Source organism: Mustelus asterias, chromosome 17 (assembly GCF_964213995.1).
Source record: "Mustelus asterias chromosome 17, sMusAst1.hap1.1, whole genome shotgun sequence".
Classification (NCBI taxonomy): Eukaryota; Metazoa; Chordata; class Chondrichthyes; order Carcharhiniformes; family Triakidae; genus Mustelus; species Mustelus asterias.
In genome coordinates, this window is record NC_135817.1 from 65,847,797 (window position 1) to 65,875,304 (window position 27,508).

A 27,508-nucleotide genomic window follows, 5' to 3' on the forward strand; every position below is an offset into this window, starting at 1 on the left:
AAGATTTACAAGGATGCTGCCAGGACTTGATCCGGGCCTGGATGGAATGCATCCCAGGGTACTGAAAGAAATGGCTGAGGTAATAGCAGATGCGTTAGCAGTTATTTATCAAAATTCGCTGGACTCTGGGGTAGTGCCAGCTGATTGGAAAACAGCTACTGTTACGCCGCTGTTTAAAAAAAGTAGATAAAAGGCGGGAAACTACAGGCCGGTTAGCTTAACGTCCGTAGTTGGGAAGATGCTGGAGTCCATCATTAAAGAGGAAATAGCAGAGCACCTGGATAAGAATGGTTCGATCAAGCAGACGCAGCATGGATTCATGAAGGGAAACTCATGTTTGACGAATTTACTGGATTTTTATGAAGATGTCACTAGTGCGGTTGACAGGGGGGAACCGATGGATGTGGTGTTTTTAGATTTCCAGAAGGCGTTCGATAAGGTGCCTCACAAAAGGTTGCTGCAGAAGATTGGGGTACACAGAGTTGGGGGTAAGGTGTTGGCGTGGATTGAGGATTGGCTATCTAACAGGAAGCAGAGAGTTGGAATAAATGGGTGCTTTTCTGGTTGGCAGTTGGTGACCAGTAGCGTGCCGCAGGGATCGGTGCTGGGGCCTCAACTGTTTACCATTTACATAGATGATCTGGAGGAGGGGACTGAGTGTAGGGTATCAAAGTTTGCTGATGACACAAAGATGAGTGGGAAAGCGAATTGCGTGGAGGATGCAGAAAGTCTGCAGAGAGATTTGGACAGGCTGAGCGAGTGGGCGAGGATCTGGCAGATGGAATATAACATTGGCAAATGTGAGGTTATCCACTTTGAAAGAAATAATAGTAAATTGGAATATTATTTAAATGGAGAAAAATTACATCATGCTACTGTGCAGAGGGACCTGGGGGTCCTTGTGCACAAATCGCAAAAACTCAGTCTGCAGGTGCAGCAGGTGATCAAGAAGGCGAATGGAATGTTGGCCTTTATCACGAGGGGGATAGAATATAAAAGCAGGGAGGTCTTGCTGCAACTGTACAGGGCACTGGTGAGGCCGCAACTGGAGTACTGTGTGCAGTTTTGGTCCCCTTATTTGCGAAAGGATATCTTGGCCTTGGAGGGAGTGCAGAGAAGGTTCACCAGGTTGATACCGGAGATGAGGGGTGTAGCTTATGAGGAGAGATTGAACAGATTGGGTCTGTACTCATTGGAGTTTAGAAGGCTGAGGGGTGATCTTATAGAGACATATAAGATAATGAAGGAGCTGGATAGGGTAGAGGTAGAGAGATTCTTTCCACTTCAAAGGGAAACCAGAACTAGAGGGCACAGCCTCAAAATAAGTGGGGGCCGGTTCAGAACAGAGTTAAGGGGGAACTTCTTCTCTCAGAGGGTAGTGAATCTCTGGAATTCTCTGCCCATTGAAATGGTGGAGGCTACCTTGTTGAATATGTTTAAATCACGGGTAGATAAGATTTCTGATCGATAAAGGAATTAAGGGATATGGGGAGCAGGCGGGTAAGTGGAACTGATTCGCTTCAGATCAGCCATGATCTTGTTGAATGGCGGGGCAGGCTTGAGGGGCTAGATGGCCTACTCCTGCTCCTATTTCTTATGTTCTTATGTTCTTATGTTATGAGGAGAGGTTGGATAGACTGGGACTTTTTTCTCTGGAGCGCAGGAGGCTGAGGGGTGATCTTATAGAGGTCTATAAAATAATGAGGGGCACAGATCAGCTAGATAGTCAATATCTTTTCGCAAAGGTAGGGGAGTCTAAAACTAGAGGGCGTAAGTTTAAGGTGAGCGGGGAGAGATATAAAAGTGTCCAGAGGGGCAATTTTTTCATACAGAGGATGGTGAGTGTCTGAAACAAGCTGCCAGGGGTAGTAACAGAGGTGGGGACAATTTTATCTTTTAAAAAGCATTTAGAGAGTTACATGAGTAAGATGGCTATCGAGGGATATGGGCCAAACATGGGAAACTGGGACTAGCTTAGTCGTTAAAAAAAAAGGTGGCATGAACAAGTTGGGCCGAAGGGCCTGTTTCCATGCTGTAAACCTCTAACTCTATGACTCTCTAAATACAACACAATGGCACAAAATAAAATTAAAGAATCACTCTTCATCAATAGACGTTCTTCTAACATTTCATACTTGATCTGCTAAAAACCTAATCCCACCTGTGGGTCTTGGTCACAAAGACTTAGATGCAAATTCTTCCCGAATTGGCCAAAGAGCCAGTGTTTAAGCTTCTTACTGGGTTCCCTAACTGTAACATCAGCTAATACAAAGGGGCAGTCCTACCCCCACACCCTCCACCACCAAAATCCCCTATTCACACTCGAACCCACCCCAACTGTACCCTCCCCCCGCCCCCATCCACCCTATGGGATGACTGACACTTTATCCTGGAGCTCCCAGCAAACAACATCTGATATAAACGTACACCTTCACCAAATGCCTGCAGACTTTCCTTTTAAATATGCTGAGTCCACATGAAGTAAAGTTAAAGTTTATTTATTAGTCACAAGTAAGGCTTACATTAACACTGTAATGAAGTTACTGTGAAATTCCCCTCGTCGCCACAGTCTGGTGCCTGTTCGGTTCAATGCACCAAACCAGCACGTCTATCAGAATGTGGGAGGAAACCGGAGCACCTGGAGGAAACCCACGCAGACACAGGGAGAACGTGCAAATTCTACACAGACAGTGACCCAAGCCGGGAATCGAACCCGGTCCCGAGCACTGTGAAGCAGCAGTGCTAATCACTGTGCTACCATGCCGCCCCTATGAAGACCAATGAAGACCATTGTTTAAAACACAAAACTTTCCTACAGATTTTTTTTAATCCAGAGGAGTGGCACATTGTCTCAATCAATATATCTCTTCATGTAAAAAAACTCAAAGGTATTGTGGATTCACTAGTAAATCACCTTAAAGATGCCCATCACATGAGAAATCATTTTAAATTTATACTGGAAAATTGAGACTTTTCTTGCAACACCACTTTAATGTTACTTCGACAAACGTGACATTTTACAATGTTTGAAATGAAATATTCTTGAATGAAGAGCTTTACAGATAAAATCTAGGATGTGATTAATGTACCTATTGCGTTTTTCACACTTGGAAGCATATTTTCATTGGTAAATTTATCCAAGAATACTTTCCAGGTCCCCAGTTCATTTCCTGCTAGAACATAGGGATTAGCACCTTGAAGAAAATAAAACAGAGCAAAACGCATCAGCTGTAATACGCCTACCTCCAAATAACCCGGTACAAAATTACGTCAAGGACCAATTTATGTGAACAGAAATAGCACAAGTTAAAATATCCAGATATTCCCACCTTCAACAGATAAAGGTATAAAGAAGCGAACATTAACTTATTCAGGGTCATTTGAAACCTGCTGCCTCTCTGCCTGAGATCAGTGGGGGAGAAAGGGGGCCCACTGCCACTCTGCCCGAGGTCGGTGGGGGTAAGGGAGGGAGGGGCCTGTGATCGGTCTGGGTGGCGGGGGGGAATGGGGATAAGGGGGTCAGTAATGTTCTGGGGATGGGGCAATGTCTGTGGGGGCCAGGGGAGGCAATATCCGACCCGGGAGGGATGTGGCAGGGGAGCCGCATTCTCTCATTTTTTTTGTGCATGCGCAGTTGGAAGCGCCGATCGGAGCTGCAGGATTTCGGGTGCGTTAAGCCCCACCCACAGACTTCTGCAGCGCGATCCGGAATCGCTGCTATTTTTGCAGGCAGAGTGCGTATGGGGGCGCCTGAGAATGGGTCTAAAAGTCGGATCTAAAACATTCCCAGCTTGAAGTCCGCCCAGCCCTTAGAATCAAAATGATAAAATAGGGCCCACTGTTTCTATTCATGCTATTTTAACCATGCAGTTTTGCCAACTGATGCATCCACGGAAGGCAGATGGGGGCTTCATACACATGTACAAATTGGGACCAGTGACACAAGGAGGATGCTGGATCAACTGAGGTGAGAAACAACTCAATTCAGGATATTGGAGCTGATTTTTACTATAAAACATGATTCAAGGTTAATAACTCTTATCACTTGAATAAAATGCTGAACAAATATATATTTAAAAGGTTAGAAATGTTACTTAATTTTTTAGGTCAAGTATAAAGAAGATAGCCATTCTTTTCACCTTCTTTAAGTGTTGTTCCTTGAAATATTGAAGACCATGGACCTTTGCCACCTGGAGAAGATGCACGTATCCTGAAGGTATACACTGTAGAACTGCTCAAGCCATATATGGTAATATTTGTTGAATAGATTGCTTCCTTATATATGCTTACGTTGCCATTTACAGTTATCACATCATAGGACCACTGCTGCCACGCATTAGGACCTAGAATTGAAAGCCAACATTGAGAACAAATTAACACTCTACTCTGCTGAAACAAAATCAGAATTACATAGAACATAGAACATAGAACATTACAGCGCAGAACAGGCCCTTCGGCCCACGATGTTGCACCGACCAGTTAAAAAAAAAACTGTGACCCTCCAACCTAAACCAATTTCATTTCGTCCATGAACCTATCTACGGATCTCTTAAACGCCCCCAAACTAGGCGCATTTACTACTGATGCTGGCAGGGCATTCCAATCCCTCACCACCCTCTGGGTAAAGAACCTACCCCTGACATCGGTTCTATAACTACCCCCCCTCAATTTAAAGCCATGCCCCCTCGTGCTGGATTTCTCCATCAGAGGAAAAAGGCTATCACTATCCACCCTATCTAAACCTCTAATCATCTTATATGTTTCAATAAGATCCCCTCTTAGCCGCCGCCTTTCCAGCGAAAACAATCCCAAATCCCTCAGCCTCTCCTCATAGGATCTCCCCTCCATACCAGGCAACATCCTGGTAAACCTCCTCTGCACCCTCTCCAAAGCCTCCACATCCTTCCTGTAATGTGGGGACCAGAACTGCACACAGTACTCCAAGTGCGGCCGCACCAGAGTTGTGTACAGTTGCAACATAACGCTACGACTCCTAAATTCAATCCCCCTACCAATAAACGCCAAGACACCATATGCCTTCTTAACAACCTTATCTACTTGATTCCCAACTTTCAGGGATCTATGCACACATATACCTAGATCCCTCTGCTCCTCCACACTATTCAAAGTCCTCCCGTTAGCCCTATACTCAACACATCTGTTATTCCTACCAAAGTGAATTACCTCACACTTCTCCGCATTAAACTCCATCCGCCACCTCTCGGCCCAACTTTGCAACCTGTCTAAGTCTTCCTGCAAACTACGACACCCTTCCTCACTGTCTACCACACCACCGACTTTGGTGTCATCAGCAAATTTGCTAATCCACCCAACTATACCCTCATCCAGATCATTAATAAATATTACAAACAGCAGTGGCCCCAAAACAGATCCCTGAGGTACACCACTTGTAACCGCACTCCATGATGAATATTTACTATCAACCACCACCCTCTGTTTCCTATCCGCTAGCCAATTCCTGATCCAATTTCCTAGATCACCCCCAATCCCATACATCTGCATTTTCTGCAGAAGCCTACCATGGTGAACCTTATCAAACGCCTTACTAAAATCCATATATACCACGTCCACTGCCCTTGAATTCATCAAGGGATGGATTCCTCCATGCACACAGTTGGAAGAAACCAATCACATTTCCGTCATACACGTGTGAAAAGCAATAACTCTTAAAATTTATTCGCAGGTCTGATTTGTGTCAACATTTTTTTCACAATGTAAAATTAAGTAAGAAGCCTTCCACCTTTGGGACTATTCTATTGTTTGAACATGGCTATTTTACACATCCTAAATGGACCATTGTTCCCAAGGAAACTGCAAAATATGGGAAACAGGGAAGAAACTAAGTGTCACAAATAACCAGAAACCCCAGGAACTTGTTTCATTATTTTAAGGGAATCATGGAGACAATTTTCCCCTAAAGTTAAAGGTCAAATTTTATTGATTAGTGTCACAAGTAAGCTTACATTAACACTGCAATGAAGTTACATTGAAAATCCCCTAGTCACCACACTCCGGCGCCTGCTCACTCAAGGAGAATTTAACATGGCCAATGCACCTAACCAGCAAGTCTTTTGGACTGTAGAAGGAAACCGGAGCACCCAGAGGAAACCCACACAGACATTGGGAGAATGTGCAGACTCCACATAGACAATGACCGAAGCCGCGAATCGAGCCTGGGTCCTTGGCGCTGTGAGGCAGCAGTGCTAACCACTGTGCCAGTGTGCCACTTCTGAAATTAGCCATTGCCCCTCCATCGCTGCTCCTCTCCCTGTCTCACCACTCATTTTAGCTCCATCATAAATTAACATAACCAGGGCACCAGTCCACCTTGGCAGAGTGTTCATGCTATTCCAGATCCAAATTCAGCCTCTACTGATCTCCTACTCATCCACAATCAAATCAGGAAGTGCTTTAAAGGATTAACGAGCAATTACTGTATCTATCAGTCCACACACCCCAACCCCCACTCCACAGCCAAGACCTCTTCCTGTCGTGCAACCACCTTAACGAGAAAATGAACCAGGCCCACTGCATCTTTTTTTAAAAAAGACATTATTTTGACCAAAGATGTAATGATATGACCAAATGTAAATAAATAAAAACATACCAAGCCCAGCCCCTGGTACAGGTTTTCTCCAGGTTAAAGCTGCTGAATTGAATCCCAGGACAACTTGCAAGTGTGTAGGTTCATGAAGAGGCACTGGCAAAGGCTGAGTAGAAAAGTCCCATAAAAACAAGTGGTCAAAGTTTCCATCCTTTTCACTGCATGATTCCACGCTCACCTCAGTGGGGTACAGCTGTTTATCATGCTCCTCTGCTACATATACCTGTTTTCCATGGGTTAAAACCCATAAGCTACAAGAATGAACTACATGCTGAATGTTGGCTGTATCAAATGGTAATAAGCTGTTCGTGTCCATTGGTGTCCCATCCAAAAAGATATGATGGACTGTGCCTCCTCTGCCACTAATGTAAATGAGTTCTTTAAAATACGGGTTCAAACTGAAAGTGAGAAGTGAGGTATTTGCTACTATAGGTTCCATGCTCTTGCTGTCAGCTTCCAACACTATTCCTGGTAAAGCCATGCGATACAGACTATCCAAGAAACTAATAAATAAAAACCTACGAAAAGAAAAATAGGACAGGTAATAAAAGATTAACATGATTAATTGAAACATACAAAGCTATTCTGAAAAGACCCAAATTATATTCATTTTAAGCCAAAGGTAAATGCTTTAAAAGCGATGGTTTATTTGATTCAACAATACAATGTTATGATTAAATATTGGATAAAAGCAAGGCTGGAAACTAAAACCAAAAGAGAAAATGCTGGAAAATCTCAGCAGGTCTAACAGCATCTGTAAGGAGAGAAAAGAGCTGACGTTTCGAGTCCGGGTGACCCTTTGTCAAAGCGAGCTTTGGCAAAGGGTCATCTGGACTCGAAACATCAGCTCTTTTCCAGCATTTCCTCTTTTGGATATCATTAAATAAACTGAGTCAGAAATTGAAACTATCATCATCTTCTATATTTTTCCCCTGTTATGCAGCCACATGAGGGATTAATGATGGATTTTTCAACTCTCCACTTGCCTGGATGAGTACAGCTCTAAAAGCACTTGAGTCGCGACACCATCCAGGGTAAAGCAGCCTGATTGATTGCCCCTCACCCCGCCCCGTCCACCACTGACACACAGTGGAAGCTGTGTACACCATATACAGGATGTATCACAAGCAACTCACCATGGCTCCTTCAACAGCACTTTTAAACCCATAACTTCTACCATCCAGCAAACAACAACAACCGAAAGACTTGAACTCAAGCACTGCAAACATCAATCTCACATAGAAATCAGAATATCCAAAGTTAAAGTTTATTTATTAGTCACAAGTAGGCTTACATTAACACTACAGTGAAGTTACTGTGAAAATCCCCTAGTCGCCCACACTCCGGTGCCTGTTCGGGTACACTGAGGGAGAATTTAGCACGGCCAATGCACATAACCTGCACATCTTTGGACTGTGGGAGGAAACCAGAGCACCCGGAGGAAACCCACGCAGACACAGGGATAACATGCAAACTCCATACAGACAGTGACCCAAGCCGAGAATCGAACCTGGGTCCCTGGCGCTGTGAGCTTGAACTAACAGTAATGTATTCTACTGGTGTATAGCTCGTGGTTTCACCTCTGAGTTTAAAAATGGCAAAGCCTTTTAAGTAAATTAGCATCAACCCCAAGTCACCAGCAAAGCATGCTATTTCCATTCACACAAGTGGGCTTTGTTAACTGAAAAATTAAACTTTGCATTGAGTGATAGATACCTTCTCATGTTAAATTGAAAATATTCACAGTTACAAATGCCCAGGATGGAGTAAAGTACTGCAGATGCCTAAAATAGAAACAGAAAATGCTGGAAATACTCAGCAGGCCAGGCAGCATCTGTGGAGAGAGAACCAGAGTCAACACTTCAGGGCAATGATCCTCATTAGCTCTGACGAAGGGTCACCGAACTCAGTTCCTCTCCATACAGATACTACCTGATGTGCTGTGTATTTCCAACACTTCCTGTTCCACTTGGAGCAAAAATAACCCCTTTTGCCAAATCCTCCTAAAAGTGCTTAGACTTCTTGCGAGCTTTTCCGCTTCAGCAAGAAAGCCAGCAGCACCTGCTTGAGAGCTGTTTCGCAATACTTAGCATGAATTTTTTAAAAAGGATATGAAGAAAACACAAAACAACTTGTTGACCAAAAAAAAGTCAAAGTGATAAACTGATAATTTTTAAAAATTAGTAATTAATAAAAATGACCACGAAAAAGTGCCACGGTACCAAGGAGCAGAGCTAATTAATCAAACTAATTTTGCTTCAGAAGCAGAACTGAAAGAAACAAGTCACCAGAGGGGTGGGGGCAGGGGCTGAGCTAAGCGTTTAACTAACCCCGACCTTGTGTTCATGTCTGGTGGTGCCCACTCTGAGCCATCCTTAGTAGAAATCATTTGAAAGTGGGTTTTCCTCCTCTCCCGGCCGACTGTGTGGAACGGCTTTTGGGAAGAGGGAGGAGGTGAGTGTGTGGTATGTGTCTGGCTCACTCAGTCTCAGGGTTCACACACTCTCACTCCACCATCACCGAGGGCCAGATGCTCGGCTCAGGAAGGGCCTATAGAGTTGTGTGTAATTAGAAATATGAGGACCTAATGAAGAAATTCACAACACACGGATGATTAGCATGACTTATGATCGTCATTAGGATATTAGCCTATCAGCAACTAATCAAAGAAATAAAGTGACTGCAGAAGAGAAATAAAAAAGTAATGATTCAGCAGTAATGGTGACCAGTTATGTGTAACCTGTCATGCACGATTTTATGATAGCCATGGGAAATCATCAACAGATCGCTCCGTGGGGCTTGGAGAATAAGAGTCGAAGCTCGCCCAAAAAGGAAGGTGCAGCAGGGGGCTTAAAGCCAGCTGGCTCCATTCAGGCCAGCAGTCACAGGGCTCTGGGACTTGACCTGTACACAATATGCACTTTATGTATGTTGTAAATGAGTGTAATGGTGATGGAAGGCTTGCCTCAGCATTGGCAATGAGGAGTAAAGCTTTTTTCTTCCCTCCGAACAATCATTACTGACGAGGCAAGTAATCCACCGGTAAGAAAAACGCCTCTTTTTGGTAAACTTGAAGCCTACAATGCAAGCATAGAAGACTGGGCCCAATATACAGAGCGCATGCATTACTTATTTCGGGCTAACAATATTGAGGGGGACGAGAAGCAGAAAGTGTTCCTGTTGACAGCATACAGGATCCCGACCTTCAGTATAATAAAAAGTCTGACCTACCCGGATGGCCCTGACTAGAAAACCTTTCATGAATTGGGTGGACTTGGTTAAAAGCTATTATAACCCAAAATCTTCCATAGTACTTCAGCGATATCACTAACACGACAGGGCTAACCACTGGGGAATCCACTACCAAATATCTGGCCAGGCTAATTGGCAGGGCACTGTAAATCTGGGCCACCCTAAACGACACATTGAGAGATAGAGTTGACTGTGGAATTAACAATGATGCGCATATAACCAACTTGGCCAGACAGTATGAGTCGTGCCAAGAGAATCAAAAACTCCCCCCTCCGCCTCCCTACATCCATGGGCGTGGTCTTGCAGGCCCTGGGTGCAAGTGCATGTGGACCTCGCCGGGCCTTTTATGGGTTCCATGTTCTTAATTACAGTCAATGCACACTCCAAATGGCTGGAGAAACATTGCATAAAGGCCCTCCCATGGCAGGGTTGTTGGGAAGGAAACAGACTTGAAGGGGGAGGGGTGTTATGATAGCCACAGGGGGTCATCAATGGATCTCCCTTCGGGCCTCATAGTATATAAACTCCCTTATTAGACAAGTGGAGTCGCCCAATAGGGAAGGAGCATCAGTGGGTTTAAAACTGGCTGGCTTCACTCAGGCCGGCAGTCAAAGGACTCCGGGGTTTGACCTGTACTCTGTAGCCACCGAGTGGCACTTTATGCACATTGTAAATAAAGGCTGATGTTGACGGAAGACTAGCCTCAGCAAGATTATCACATATGAATAAAGCAACTGGAACAATGTAATAAATCAGTGGAAATTGTATAGGGGGAAAACAAGAAACTTAAAATCTCACAAGAATTACTTCATTCTGCCAAGCTTTAGTGAAGATATTTCAATTGCCCATGAGAGACAGCAAGTGCTGAAATAGCATATGGTGTCCTTTAGGGAGCTGGTGCATGCACAGGAGACTGCGTGCGGTAAAGGGCGAACATGGACTACATCATCCAGAATGCACCCTGGCTTTCAAAACAAATGGCCATTTGGACATGGGCTGCTGCTCCAGGGCAATCAGACCTTAGGCATTGTCCTGGAGTGGAGCGCCCACCATGCGCTTGCATGCATTTGCTGGAGAGAGGGGTGGTGCTGCCTGATCCCAGCCCTTACGAAGACACAGGCCCCAGAGGTTAGCACCAAGCGCATACCCTCTCCCGAGCTCTGGTTTCCAACAGCGTTGTAGGTGTCCCAACAACTCTTGGATCGCAGTGGTTCAAGGTGGCAGCTTACCACCACTCTCTCAAGGGCAATCAGAGATAGGCAACAATTGTTGGCCCAGCCAGCGACCTTCACTTCACCTACCCCATGAAAGAATAAAAAAGTGGATAGGTGAATAACTCACATGGTGGCTGCATCTCAATATTGTTTCCAGATTGAATTAGCAAGAAAACCACGAGAAAGATTATGCATTATATGATTGATAAATATGAAAGGAAACAAACAGAATCATAACCAACAAGAAAGAAAACTGAGTAACACATTGTAGTGTCCAATTGTTCTGCGTTTGATTATCTGAGTCTGTTTGCTACTAATGCTCACTGTTTGATTAGTTAAGCCTGGGCGCGGGTTCAGAAAAAAAACCGTAGAAGCTGCCGGAAGCAAAAAGCTCTAAGCATGGAGCAGATATTTTAAAAAATTTTAACTAAAGGCCCTACACACATTGAATGATGTATCATCTCTGCATAGCTCAAAAGTACAGCTAAATGCCAATGAGGAGAAAGGTTTAAATTTACAAACTCCTGCATGGTTTCTTTCATCATAGGGATATCTACCCATGCCTCCTTGCTCACTACAGGACTAGAACTAGGGAACACAGTTTAAAAATAAAGGGGACTCCCATTTAAGATGGAGATGAGAAGTTTTTTTTTCTCTCAGCGTTGTGAATCTATGGAACTCTATTCCCCAGAGAGCGATGGAGGCAGAGTCATTTAGTATTTTTAAGGCAGGGTAGATAGATTCTTGACTTACAAGGGAGTCAAAGGATATCGGGGATAGGTGGGAATGTGGAGTTGAGGCCTAGTCTTATTGAAAAGCAGAGCAGGCCCTTGGGGCTGAATGGCCTACTCTCTCTCCTAATTCCTATGTTCTTATGTCTATATGTACTGGGATGGACAGTCCAGATGCAGCAGCGATTCACAAAGCAGCAATACTACTATGTTGTCTTGGAGCAGAAGGCCAGCAAATATTCAAAGCAGCTCACAGAAGACATATCTATACGGTGGCACAGTGGGTAGCATTGCTGCCTGACAGTGCCAGGGACCCGGGTTCGATTCCCAGCTTAGGTCACTGTCTGTGTGGAGTTTGCACATTCTCCCCGTGTCTGCGTGGGTTTCCTCCGGGTGCTCGGGTTTACTCCCACAGTCCAAAAGACTGTGCTGGTTAGGTGCATTGGCCATGCTAATTTCTCCCTCAGTGTACTCAAACAGTGCCGGAGTGTGGGGACTAGGGGATTTTCACAGTAACTTCATTGCAGTGTTAATGTAAGCCTACTTGTGACTAATAAATATTAACTTTACTACGCTTATATGGAGCCAGGTGCTATCAAAAAACACTTCAGGCCAAAGAAAAGTGTGATGACCAAACAGCAAGAGATACCAGGGAAATGGTGAGTCTATTAAACAATATAGGGCAGCATTGCGACAATTGGCTTCTACATGTAAAGTTGGCAAACTAACTAACAAACTAATTTGTGAGCAACTGCATGAATTAGGGAACATCTCCTCATGGGGGATGATGATTTAACCTTGGAAAAAGCCTGAAACCTGGCAGCCCAAATCATTTTTGATTTGAAGATGTTTCACAGAAATGCACCCTCTAATTTGGGATTGCAGACACAGGTGCCTAACCAACTCAAGTGCAAGGGTTATGGACAAAAAGACCTCAACAGTCTCATCACTATACACCCCATCGCAGTGGAAGTGCCCATTGATTCACGATGTTCGAGGGAAAAAGCGTAACTTATGTTTAAAGTGGAGTCGCTTCACAAAGGTGTGTTGGTCAAAGAAGAGGACTTCCTTGGCTCACACACGGAAGAGTCTCTTCCCGAGTGAGGTACAGCATCATGAGTGGTAAAGCACCAGGTCATTAAAGGTTGTTCAGTTGAGATATGAACATACAAATTCAAGCAAGCGTGAACCACTCAGCCCCCTGAGGCTGCTGTACCATTAGACAGGGTAAGAGCATGGCTGATCTGATTCGATGGTGAGAATTGTACCTGGGCTCTTTTTTTCACTGAGTGCCATAAGATTGCGACTTACGGCTCACTGAAAAATCGGGCAACATTCTCGCTTTCTTGCTTGCTCGGTACTTATTTTTCGTAAGATCATGCCCAAGGTCTTTAGATTTACAAGGTTGGGGGGGAATATGTTGTGTTGAATTGTTCTATGATTGAATATGAGAGAAGTTACTTTTGATTAGTTAAGCCTGGTGTGGACTCCGTAAACAAATTATAAAAGTTGCTGGAAGCCATGAGCTCTAAGCAAGGAGCAAACATTTAAAAACAACTCTTGTAAGGTTCCTATGCACATAGAAACTGGTGTGTCATCTCTGCATAGCTCCGAGATATTAAAAAAGTACAACATACACAACAGCCATAATATGGATAACAATTTTACACTCGTTGCAGGCAGCATGTTAGTGTAACATGTTAATAAGGCATCATTCCTTCACCAGTAATATAAAACACAAGGGTTCATGAACGAATAAGAAACCATTGAAAGAAGCACATTAATCAGAGATCAAATAGCTTTACAAGGCATTTAACTCACCCATTGAATGGATCTGCTACAGTTTTAACTGGAGAAGAAGTTAACAGAACAACAACTTCGGTGGAGCAGTTTCTCACATCACATCGTAACACCTATGAAGAAAGATTAGTGAATTTTTAATCAACACCAGTGGAGCTGCAAAAACTATGAAGTAATCTCAAGATCTCAATCACTATTTGACGTAAAACAAATACCACAACATTTTCATTTTGCGGGGCGGGGGGGGGGGGGATGTTAGGGAGTCAGGAATGCCAGCAAGCATTGGGAATTGCTGAAACCGCGGAAGGGCACATGGCAACAAGAAAAAGAAACAGGCACTTCATTTCACCTCGGAAATGGTTTGAAGGGCAGACACAGAATTGCTTTGTACAGAATTAAGAGATGGGAATATTAATGGGAGAATGCTACAGACCTCCAGGCCTGGCTGAAAGTCTGGATCAGGAACTGTGGGGATAAATTCAGGTAGCCAACAACTGAGAGACCAACTACAGTAAGTTGCAGGTTTCAAATTACCCGAAATTCACTCGGATAACAATGGCCGGAACTCTATCACCTCGCCCTCCCAGAATCGGAATGGGCGAGGGTCCGACAACAGAAATCTCTGTTGAACTCGGGTGGGAATTTCCAGTCTCTTCTCAGTGAGGCCATAAAATCCCACCCAATGTCTTTACTGGTAAAATAGAGAAGGGCTTTCTAGAATTAATAAAAGATTGTTTTGTGACTTAGAGTTAACAAGGAGAGAAACCTTCCGGATTATAAATCAAAAAGACATTACTAAATACAAGTAGCAAAAAAATATCGAATGGGTCTTTGGAAATAATGACATTACTCAGTAAGCTTCATGCTCAAGAATGTGTCAAAAAAATTTACCTGTTGGCCCATTACAAAGTAAAGGTTGTGGTACAGCCAGTCAACAGAGAGATCACTGATAAATCTGTCACTCTGATAAACCAGACGAGAATGGTTCGAGCTGCCAACCGACAGTGCCCAGATGTGTGGCCCCTCAGCAATGTAGAGCTCTTTCTTACGTATGTCACCAGATATTCCTAATCCATTAGCGGGGGGGGGAGGACACAAATAAACAAGTGTTTAGTTACTTTACTGAATTATCAGGACTAGGAGCAGACCATTCAGGCCCTTGAGACAGTTCACCATTCAATAAAATCATGGTCGATCTATAACTCAAATCCATTTGGCCATCTTTGATACTGTGATACTCTTACCTAATTAAATTTATTCATTTTAGTCTTGGAAGATTCAATGATCCAGAATTTTCAGCCTTTTGGAGTCAGAAATTCCAGATTTTGACGACTCTGTGTGAAAAGAATACTTCTCCACTTCTCTTCCAAATAGCAAAGCTCTAATTTTAAGTTATGACATAATGTTCTGGAATCTCTAACTAAAGGAAATAGGACAGCACAGTGGTTAACACTGCTGCCTCACAGTGCCAGGGACCTGGGTTCAATTCTGGCCTTGGGTGATTATCTGTGTGGAGTTTGCATGTTCTCCCAGTGTCCGTATGGGTTGCCTTCAGGTACTCCGGTTTCCTCCCACAGTCCAAGATTTGCAGGTTAGATGGATTAGCCATGGTAAATGTGTGGGGTGGCAGGTATAGGGTGGGGGAGAGGGCCTGGGTAAGATGCTCTGCCAGAGAGTTGGTGTAGACTCAATGGGCCGAATGGCATCTTCTGCCCTGTCGGGTTTCTACGAACCTTGAATGAAGTGTCCCTGTATCTACCTTGTCGAATCTCATTATTATTTTAAATGCCTTGATTAAATCACCTCCCTTCTAAACTCAATGGGATTATTCTTCAGCTGGTTTGACAGGCCATATATATGAGCACAAGATTCCTGCACCAGGGGATGGCAGCACTGACATGTATGCAATGAATTATAAAACCAAAGGTTACACATGGAGATGATTACCATGTCTCATGCTCAGCCAAGATATAATTTATTTCCAAGTTTTCAACTGATGACAGAAAATTAATTGAACGATCACTAGCTCTGTGCGTTCTGCAGCAAAACAAAATCTGCTGGATTCTGAGTGGCTTGTGCTAGGATTAGCTGTGATAATACAATTTTCCTGTTTAAATATATTGGTGGATTTATCTGTTTCTAAAGGCGAGAGCTGTCTATACAAGGACAAAAATTATTTCCTCACATTGGGATTAACAGCATTAATCCCTCCTTTTTAAACAGCCCCACTGATATACTTCACCAAAACCTCACTTACTGACACCAATGTACGAAGAGGAGTGAAATGTTCTAACCTTGACACCTTTGGTTCAGAAAAATATCACCAAATAGAGACTTCAAGTACAATTGTGCAGCTTTTATTGTGTTCGCCTTATAAATAGGCAAAAAATTATAGAGACAGAATGTCATTCAATCCATCGCATCTGGCCCAGCTCTTTAAGATGTGGAGATGCCAGTGTTGGACTGGGGTAAACACAGTAAGAAGTCTAACAACACCAGGTTAAAGTCCAACAGGTTTATTTGGTAGCAAATGCCACTAGCTTTCGGAGCGCTGCCCCTTCGTCAGGTGGAGTGGGAGAATCTCCCACTTGACGAAGGGGCACCGCTCCGAAAGCTAGTGGCATTTGCGACCAAATAAACCTGTTGGACTTTAACCAGCTCTTTAAAACAGCTATCCAATTAAGATTTTTATTAATGTTACAATTAGGCCTACATTAACACTGCAACAAATTTACTGTGAAAATCCCCTAGTTGACACACTCTGGTGCCTGTTCGGGTACACTGAGGGAGAATTCAGCATGACCAATGCACCTAATCGCCACGTTTTCAGACAGTGGGAGGAAGCCGGAGCACCCGCAGGAAACCTACGCAGAGAGAGAACGTGCAGAGTCTGCACAGACAGTGACCCAAGCCAGGAATCGAACCTGGGTCCCAGACACTGAGGCAGCAGTGCTAACCATTAGTCTGACTCTCTCACTCTTTCCCCATAGCCCTGCACATTTCTCGTTTTCAAGTATACGTTCAATTTTACTGTTGAATCTGCTTCCAGCAACTTTTCAAATAATGTATGCCAGCTCATAACAACTCGCTGTATATTTAAAAAATCTACTCTGGAGCTTTGCCATTTATCTCTAATTAATTTTTATTCTATTAATACAGCAGGAAGGAAAATAGTTAATAGTATTCAGTCAAGGTTTCATTGTAGCTACACATCTCAAATTAACTGACTGAACCAACTGACTGTGGATTACTCAGCCAGGAAGCTGGACAGCTTGTTTGCATCCACAAGAGAGGAAGGAATTAACTGTACCAGTGATGCTGTGAGTAATCCAATCTGTTCTGGAACAGAACATCTCCTCCAAATCTCCTGGTTTACTTTCATATAGGGCATTCTGTCTCGACAACCAAAGTGCCAGACTTCCAGATAGCTCTGCAAAAATGAAATTGTTTGCTTTTAAGTTAAATTTTTCGGCAGAGCAATAGTACAATTATTTTATTATAACCTATGTACATTTCATCATTTAATACCAGCAGAATTTCCATTACTTCAACCTCCATTTCCATACACAGTCTTCTTTCTCAAAAGGGGTTTATGAGCTCTGAGTCACAAATTTCTTTAGCAACTGCCGTCAGTAATGATTCATAGTCAACACAACAGACATGATTCAAATGCAATGCGTTGAACACCGATTTTCATCTCCCACTGAAACGTACGTGTTCATTAATGATTCACAACGAGACTGACAACTGGCCAAACACATCCAAATGAAGTCACAACTCTCTAAAAAAATTAGGCTGTCAACTTGTGAAACAACTAAGACATTTCAAAAGTGGCTCCTATTTAGGAAATCCAATTCAGCATTCTTCTTGTAGGTATGAATAGTGGAAATTAGGGTGATTTTTCCATTAAATGTCATCTAAGTGTAAGTGATGCAGCAGTGCGGTACTAGATTCCTGGTAGTTGGCTAAAAGTGAACAGGTTACTTCATGAAGTGGTTAGAGCACTGCCGCCTACAGTGCCAGGGACCCAGGTTCGATTCTCGGCTTGGGTGACTGTGCGGAATCTCCCTGTGTCTGCGTGGGTTTCCTCCAGGTGTGCCGGTTTCCTCCCACAGTTGGAAAGACATGCTGGTTAGGTGCATTGGTCATATTAAATTCTCCCTCAGGGTACCCGAACAGGCGCCGGAGTGTGTGATGTGGGGATTTTCACAATAGCTTCATTACAGTGTTAATGTAAGCCTACTTGTGACACTAATAAATAAACTTAAACATCAGTATGTGGATGGCTCGACTAGAGAGGGGCAAAACTTGACCTCCTCTTGGGAAATAAGGAAGGGCAGGTGACAGAAGTGTTAGTGAGGGATCACTTTGGGACCAGCGACCATAATTCTATTGGTTTTAAGATAGCTGTGGAGAATGATAGGTCTGGCCCAAAAGTTAAAATTCTAAATTGGGGCAAGACCAATTTTGATGGTATCAGGCAGGAACTTTCAAAAGTTAATTGGGAGAGTCTGTGGGAAGGCAAAGGGACGTCTGGCAAGTGGCATGCTTTCAAAACTGTATTAACCAGGGTTCAGGGTAAACACATTCCTCTTAGAGTGAAGGGCAAGGCTGGCAGAAGTAGGGAACCCTGGATGACTTGGGATATTGAGGCCCTGGTCAAGAAGAAGAAAGAGGCTCATGACAAGGAATGGCAGCTGGGATCAAGTGAATCTCTTGAAGAGTATAGGGGGTGTAGGAGTAGAGTTAAGAGAGAAATCAGGAGGGTAAAAAGGGGACACAAGATTGTTTTGGCAGATAAGGCAAAGGAGAATCCAAAGAGCTTGTACAAATACATAAAGGGCAAAAGAGTAACAAGGGAGAGAGTAGGGCCTCTTAAGGATCAACACAGTCATCTATGTGCGGATCCGCAAGAGATGGGTGAGATCCTAAATGAATATTTCTTATCAGTATTTACTGTTGAGAAAAGCATGGATGTTAGGGAACTTGGGGAAATAAGTAGTGATGTCTTGAGGAGTGTACATATTACAGAGAAGGAGGTGCTGGAAGTCTTAAAGCACATCAAGGTAGATAAATCCCCAGGACCTGATGAAGTGTATCCCAGGACATTGTGGGAGGCTAGGGAGGAAATTGCAGGTCCCCTAGCCGAGATATTTGAATCATCGACAGTCACGGGTGAGGTGCCTGAAGATTGGAGAGTGGCAAATGTGCCTTTGTTTAAAAAGGGCTGCAGGGAAAAGCCTGGGAACTACAGGCCAGTGAGCCTCACATCCGTGGTGGGTAAATTGTTGGAAGGTATTTTGAGAGACAGGATCTACAGGCATTTAGAGATGCAAGTACTGAATAGGGACAGTCAGCATAGCTTTGTGAGTGGAAAATCATGTCTCACAAATTTGATTGAGCTTTTTGAAGGGGTAACCAAGAAGGTAGATGAGGGCAGTGCAGTGGATGTTGTCTACATGGACTTTAGCAAGGGCTTTGACAAGGTACCGCATGGTAGGTTGTTGCATAAGGTTAAATCTCATGGGATCCAGGGTGAGGTATCTAAATGGATACAAAATTGGCTTCTTGACATAAGCCAGAGGGTGGTTGTAGAGAGTTGTTTTTCAAACTGGAGGCCTGTGACCAGTGGTGTGTCTCAGGGATCAGTGCTGGGTCCACTGTTATTTGGCATTTATATTAATGATTTGGATGAGAATATAGGAGGCATGGTTAGTAAGTTTGCAGATGACACCAAGATTGGTGCCATAGTGGACAGTGAAGAAAGTTATCTCCAATTGCAACGGGATCTTGATCAACTGGGCCAGTGGGTTGATGAATGGCAGATGGAGTTTAATTTAGACAAATGCGAGGTGATGCATTTTGGTAGATTGAACCATGGCAGGACTTACTCAGTTAATGGTAGGGCATTGGGGAGAGTTACAGAACAAAGAGATCTAGGGGTACAACTTCATGGCTCCTTGAAAGTGGAGTCACAAGTTTACAGAGTGGTGAAGAAGGCATTCGGCATGCTTGGTTTCATCGGTCAGAACATTGAATACAAGAGTTGGAATGTTGAAGTTGTACAAGACATTGGTAAGGCCATACTTGGAATACTGTGTGCAATTCTGGTCACCCTATTATAGAAAGGATATTATTAAACTAGAAAGAGTGCAGAAAAGATTTACTAGGATGCTGCCAGGACTTGATGGATTGAGTTATAAGGAGAGGCTGGATAGACTGGGACTTTTTTCTTTGGAGCGTAGGAGGCTGAGGGGTGATCTTAGAGGTCTATAAAATAATGAGGGGCACAGATCAGCTAGATAGTCAACATCTTTTCCCAAAGGTAGGGGAGTCTAAAACTAGAGGGCATAGGTTTAAGGTGAGAGGGGAGAGATACAAAAGTGTCCAGAGGGGCAATTTTTTCACACAGAGGGTGGTGAGTGTCTGGAACAAGCTGCCAGACATAGTAGTAGAGGTGGGTACAATTTTGTCTTTTAAAAAGCATTTAGATAGTTACATGGGTACGATGGGTATAGAGGGATATGGCCAAATGCAGGCAATTGGGATTAGCTTAGGGGTTTTAAAAAAAAGGGCGGCATGGACAAGTTGGGCCGAAGGGCTTGGTTCCATGCTGTAAACTTCTTTGACTCTATTAAGAGTGTTTTGTATTCCAGGACACTTACAGAGAAGGGTAGTATCAATTGTCTGACAAGAGATGGCAACTTTGGTCAAAACTATGTGCACAAAAACCTGGGACAAATGCAAAATGGAAATGCACATCTTAAGAATGCTGCCAAGATTAACTGCATGATCATAAGCATGCATGTTACACAGTTACTGTTAACCCATCCCAAGATCTCAATCAACCTTACAGCTCTTTCATTGCTATTACATGGAATATACAGACAGAAACAGGTCATTTGGGCCAACTAGTCTGTGCTGGGTTAATACTCCACATATATGTTCACCCATTCCATCCACCTCATCTCAGATACTTATTATTCCTTGTCTTTTAGTATACTCATCTCGTTTTCTTTTGAAAGCATCAAAATTATTTGCCTCAACCACTTGCTGAAGTAGTAAGTTCTGCCACTCTAACCACATTCTAACCATCATTCAGAGTATAGAAATTTCTTTCAATTCCCTATTGATACTGAATTTCCTAGTTTACAAGATTGATAATGTCGTATTGGGTTATGTCGGTGCTAATTATACCTGCATGCTCCCCCCAGTTTGGTATCATCTGTAAATTTTAAAATGGAGTCATTTGTTCCCAAGTCCAAATCACGGTGGCACAGTGGTTAGCGCTGCTGCCCCATAGTGCCAGGGACCCGGGTTCAATACCGGGCTTGGGTCGCCATCTGTCTGGAGTTCTCCCCATGTCTGTGTGGGTTTCTTCCGGGTGCTCCGGTTTCCTCCCACAGTCCAAAGATGTGTGGGTTAGGTTGATTGGCCATGCTAAATTGCTCCTTAGTGTCAGGGGAATTAACAGCTTAAATGCTTGGGGTTAAGAGGATAGGGCCTGGGTGGGATTGTTGTCAGTGCAGGCTCGATGGGCCAAATGGCTTCCTTCTACACTCTAGGGATTCCAAGATTAAAAGTTAACTATGAACAACAGTGGTTTCAGCACTGAGCCTCATGGATGAAGGCTTCCAACTTTCCCTCAATCTGAGTAACAATCCTTTACTCTTACTCCCCACTTGAATTTAACCAATTTACTATCCATTCAGCTACTGATCACCTGATCCCGTATGCCCTAACTTTTGAGAGCCCACTGTGAGTACATGTAAGGCTGCAAACTGTTATTGAAATTTAAAACAAAAACCCCTGCATTTATATATAACCTTCTACAACATCAAGACATCCCAATAGCTTTACAGCCAATTAAATGCTCTTGAAAGGTTCTCACTTTTGCAATGTGAGGACATGAGGAAGCTGCTTTGCAAGCCGCAAGGTCCCACAAGCATGAATGAGATAAATAGTCAGATAATCTGCTTTCGTAAGACGGGTTAAATATTGATCAGCACACCAGGGCAATTCCCCTGTTCTTTTTTTTTAATGAGATCTGTACATTAACCAATGACAACTATGACCTCACTTTATGTCTCATCTGAAAGATGGAACTTGCGACAGTATAGCATTATCTTAGTATTGCACTGAAGTGTCCATCTAGAAAACTGGGATGAGCTGAATGGCTCATTTCTGTACAGTAAACATGTTGCAATTGCATACTTAAGCCTCTGTAGTCGAGTTGAAATGTATGACCTCACAGAATCAGAGGCAAGGGTGCTAACAGTGAGCCAAGAATGACATCATGGCTTACAAGTAATGTAACACAAGCTAACAGCCTGTTATGTGGCTGCTTCATGACACCTAGGTTAAGCTGCAGCTTACGCACATTGACTACTGTGCATGGGATCCTTCAATAAACATTTTAAGAAGTTTTGCCACTGGATACAAGATATCACCCAATACAAATGGGAAGGTGCACACCAGAGGAGTGCTCAGGGACTACAAGTTCTTGATGCCACTTTGAACAATATTGAGAGAGTAAAAGATCTTCTGTCCATTAGATGCCAGTGGGATCTTCCCGTCCTGCTGACAACCCACCGCAATGCCATGACTCCACCAAGAACACTACTCTGCCTCCCTTCTCACTCGTACACAGACATGTACATGGTCACACAGAACAGTTATTATCTTGTAATTTACACTGCTGTCTCCAACACAGTTTGCAACATTGATCCTTCACTCAGTATTTGCAAGCAACAGCATGGATACGTATATCCTAAATAACAAGCCGAACAATGTAGCACAGGTGAGGAGCACAGTGACAAAGCAAGAGCACAGGCAGGGACTCGCTGGCTAGCAAAGACCCCTTGTGCTTTGGGAAATGAAGCAAAGTAGACTGACAATATTGATCAGTTGTGTGTATGAATGGAGCTAATCAGTAGGAATGGAGAGTAAATAGCTGGTGAACCTGGCCACCATGTACATAAGAACACAAGAATTAGCAGCAGGAGTAAATCATTCAGCGCCTTGAGACTGCTCTCCCATTTGATAAGATCTGGGCTGATCTGATTGGCCTCAACTCCTGTCTGCCACCCCCACCACCCCCGCCCCCTCCCCCAACTCTCATCTCCCCAACCGATCAAAAATCTCACTCAGTTTTGAACATATTTAATGACACAGCCTCCACTACCCTCTGGGGAAGACAGTTCCACAGACTAATGACCCACAAGAGAAAATAAATTTCTCCTTATCTCGGATTTAAATGAGAGATGTCTAATTTTTAAACTGTGACCCCTGGGGAAAAGTCCTCTCAGCATCCACCCTGTCAAGTGCCCTTGGGATCTTATATGTTTCAATCAGATCACCTCTCCTTCTTCTAAACTCCAATGGGTATATGCCCAGCCTGCTCAACCTTTCCTCGTAAGTCAATCCCTTCATCCTATGAATCAGTTGAATGAGTCATTTGCTGAACTATCTGGGGACTTTCAGATTATCATGCAGTTTAAAGAGAACATTACATGGACAGCCAATATCAATACACCATGACCTAATGTCCAAGTCTTACCCACAGTACAGATATCACCACTAGGAATATTTGCCCTATTAAATCTTTTTCACAACAACTCCAATCACTGTGAAAAATGGAATAATAACAAGTGGGATCGGCTGAGTGTGGACTGGCATTGGAAAAGAGATCTCATCAGCGATGCCAGGATGGAAAATAATTTAAAGGAAATATTCAGCAGATCTGGCAACATCCTTGCAGTGGGAAACAGTCAACATTTTGAGTTTGTGTGACTCTTCTTCAGAACTGGAAATTAATTGCTTGGTTGAAGAATGAAAAATGTAAAAACATACTCCTAACAAACATGAAAATAAAATTATAAGCCACAAAGGAGCATCACTAATCATAGTTAACTTTTACCAGATTAATTACCTGGTTGAGGCAGTGTGCTGACATTCATAATGGCTGCAGGTCCAAGTCCTTCAGTATTCCTTGCGGCTATGGAAAACCTGTATGTCACACAAAGAAACTGTAGTCAGTCAATAAAGACTATTGACATAGCAGTAGAGAAACCTATTTAAATATAGACTTGTCTTCACAATTATATTTCCCTGTAAAATGTGCAGTTTGTCGAATTTTAATTTCATAGAAGACAATAAAAGTGAATTTCTGAAAAACTGGCTCCAAAATATTTTCATCTTGACACAACATTGACGACCTATGGGGTGGCAGGGCGACACAGTGGTTAACACTGCTGCCTCAACTCCAGGGACCTAGGTTCAATTCCGGCTTGGGTCACTACCTGTGTGGAGTTTGCACGTTCTCCCCGTGTCTGCGTAGGTTTCCTCCGGGTGCTCCGGTTTCCTCCCACAGTCTGAAAGACGTGCTGGTTAGGTGCTTTGGCCATACTAAATTCTCCCACAGTGTACCCGAACAGGGGCCGGAGTGTGGCGACTAGGGGATTTTTTACAGTAACTTCATTGGAGTGTTAATGTAAGCCTACTTGTGACATTAATAAATAAACTAAACTAAAACCTAATTTAAAAAGAACCAGGATTAAGAGTGATATTGGAGGATATTTTGATATCTTATTGTTAACTACCCAGATGTTACATTATCATCATTATTCTGAGCCTAAATTATATTCAATTAAAACATCCTACACCATATATTTGCTAAAGCCATATTCGCACATATTTATACATATATGTATATAGTACCTGTATGTTGTGCCTGGTTTAGTAGGATAAATAGAATAATGTAGTTGTCCCTGATTTGCATCCCTGAGAATATGTTCAGTACCACTCTGGAGCTCAATATGGTAGCCAACTAATGGTCCATTAAGAAACACGGGTGGTTTCCACTCAACAACCACTGAAGTAGGACTGGGACTTTCAGTCCTAATGATTAGTGGTACCGATGATGGGACTAAAAAAAACACACAAAATATAAGAGTGTAAGAAACATTTTCTTTCCAATAATACATGTCAGTTGGACAATTTGAAATTAATTTGTTCAAAACTGTAATAATCCTTCCTGCAGCTACTCCTGAAGTAGTAATAAAAATAGAATCACATTTCCTGAGGTTAAATGTGATGGAGCAAATCTTTACCAATGAATAACAGCTGAAAATTGTTCTTCAGGCACCCGAAATAAAACTACTCCTTTTGCAAATCAACTCAAGAGGCAGAACTTTATCCTTCCATTTCCGCCACCCTATCATTTTTAAATGGGCATTATTCTCAACCACTTCCTCTTTGGTGCTTACCCCTGCAGAGGCACAAGCAGGCTTCCTGCCCCCAATATTATCAAGCCACTAATTTAAAATGCAAGAAGATGATTTCACCAATGAACCAGACACACAAATTCTGCAAAATTCAATAAAGCTGCATTATCAAGTTACAATCAATGCCAAGGTACCCGTCTTAATTTGTCAGCACACTGCCATTAGAGTTCAGCTTTATTATCAGCACAGAATCCCTACAATGCAGGAGGAGGCCATTCAGCCCATCAGGTCTGCACGACTCTCCGACAGAGAAGCACTATCCCCATAACCCCATGCATTCACCCTGCTAATCCCCCAAACCCACATCTTTGGACACTAAAGGGCAATTTAGCATAACCAATGCACCTAACCTGCTCATCTTTGGATTGTGCGAAGAAACTGAAGCACCCAGAGGAAACCTACGCAGAGATAGGGAAAATGTGCAAACTCCCCACAGTCACCCGAGGTGGAAATTGAACCTGGGTCCCTGGCACTGTGTTGCAGCAGTGCTAACCACTGTGCCACCATGCTGCCTGCTAGAATGGATTGAGACACGATCATATAAGGAACATGAGTTGAAATAGGCAGTTTGACCCTTAAAGTCTGCTCTTACATTCAACAAGATAATGGCTGATTTTCTACCTTAAGCCAACTTTCCTGCATTATCCCCATATCCCTTAATGTCCTTAGTATTCAAAATCTATTGACTTCCAGCTTGAGTATACTCAACCCAGCCAGAAACCACAGCTCTCAGAATAGAGAAATCCAACGGTTTACAACTCATTTAGTGAAGAAATATCTCCTCATTTCAGTCTTCAGTTATGAACTTCTTATCTGAGGCTGTGCCTGAACTTTTCTGGGCAATTGCAGTGCAATCCTTACATGGGGAAGGGGGTTCCACTAGCCCATCTTTGGCTACCCTCCAGGTATGATGCCCCGGAGCTCACAGGTTATGGAACAGCCTGCCTATAGGTGGTCATGACTTCTCATGCAGTCCAAGCACAAGTCTATATATGGATATCTTTAAAAGTAGCATGAACTTATATTGCTCATCCAAGTGTTAAAACAAAAATTTAACTCTTCTGCCAAAAAAAATCAAATACATAACTGAAGGTATTTGGTTCAGAGCACCTTTCCTAATAGTTTACTAGAACACATTTTAAAAGCATTGCATCTTAGAAACCACACAAAGGCACATCTTATTTATGTCTATAAATTCTTTAAAATAACATACCACCATATGGTTTGGTTCTGTATGAGCGGCTTTCAGGGGAGTGTTTATACAAGTTGCCTGTTATTATCCATATCACTCTAAAGGCGTACTCAGTGTATGGGTGCAATTTTGTGACATTATATTTTGTGTCTTCAACAACCTGTAGAAACACAAATAACAAATCAACAGCTTTACAAAGTTTCAAAGAACATTGTTGTATTTTGCTGTTGGTTCACTCCAATTTTACTTCTTAACATTGTGTCCTTCAACGGGCAAATCTGCTAAAACAAAATTAGCTGACGTGGGCAGTCAGATAGACTTTAGGGTCGGAATTGTCCCAACCAGCCTGCAGTGGGTTTGGTGGCTAGCAACTGCAGTGAATCTGGCAGGAGTCAGAATCCCGCTAGTGTAAAATCATGCTGCAATTCTCTGAATGGCGGGTTAATGGCAGATCGCTTATCCCACTGGCAGAGAGCACAAATTCCATTTGCATCTCATGAATACTTATTAAAACAATGTTTGCAGGACACAATGCAAAGCATATTTAAAGAATTCAACCGCTAGCCTGAAAATGGTGTTATCAAAATTCAGATCGACATTCAAATACTTTTTTATACATTCATTGCACATGGGCGCGCTGGCTGGGCCAGCATTTATTGCCCAACCCTAATTGCCCGAGGACAGTTGAGAGTCAACCACGTTGCTGTGGCTCTGGAGTCACATGTAGATCAGACCAGGTAAAGACAGCTGATTTCCTTCCCTAAAGTACATTAGTGAACCAGATGGGTTTTTCCGACAATTGACAATGGTTTCATGGTCACCAGCAGATTCTTAATTGCAGATATTTTTATTGAATTTAAATTCCATCATCTGCCTTGGCAGGTTTCGAACCCACGTGACCAGAACTTTAGCTGAGTTTCTGGATTACGAATGTAGCGATATTACCACTAGGCCATCGCGTCCCCATTCAAATTTCAACTATCCAATCAACATGAAGTTTTTACCATCTACAATGTTAAGTTGCTTCTGGGGATCATGGAAATGCCAGCTATTTTCAATGTTACATTCTAGTCTGTCCTGCAAACATTTAACACACCGAGAGGTGTTCCATTTGTTATGGTCCATCGCGGAATACATACTTCAGTGAAAACCCATTGCCCAGGTAGTTTGCTGTATCTCCACTGAATAATGTATCTTATTTCTGATGAGTTTGCTTCTTCCCATTTTAACAGAATGGATGTACTGTCTATTGCACTTGCCACGGGAGGACGAGGATCATTCAGTGATTCTGCAATAAAATGACAGTAATAGTATTTGAAATGAGGAAAAAATAAATTCATTGATTACTTATGTGAATCTGAAAAATATTAAATGAAATATCGATTTCCAATAAGCAGGGTTGATATTGC

General features: G+C 42.9%; 1 protein-coding gene across 1 annotated transcript in view; it reads right to left on the bottom strand.

Moving 5' to 3' along the window:
- The window catches only part of LOC144506072 (proto-oncogene tyrosine-protein kinase ROS-like), a 161,696-nt gene that overhangs the window by 86,687 nt on the left and 47,501 nt on the right, over positions 1–27,508 (bottom strand). The window contains exons 4-9 of the mRNA XM_078231889.1: positions 27,239–27,387; positions 26,121–26,259; positions 24,342–24,549; positions 6,629–7,143; positions 4,140–4,343; positions 3,090–3,194 (exon numbers count right to left, since the gene is read on the bottom strand). Coding sequence (XP_078088015.1) covers positions 3,090–3,194; positions 4,140–4,343; positions 6,629–7,143; positions 24,342–24,549; positions 26,121–26,259; positions 27,239–27,387 — 1,320 coding nt within the window. The remainder of the gene's footprint in view (positions 1–3,089; positions 3,195–4,139; positions 4,344–6,628; positions 7,144–24,341; positions 24,550–26,120; positions 26,260–27,238; positions 27,388–27,508) is intronic.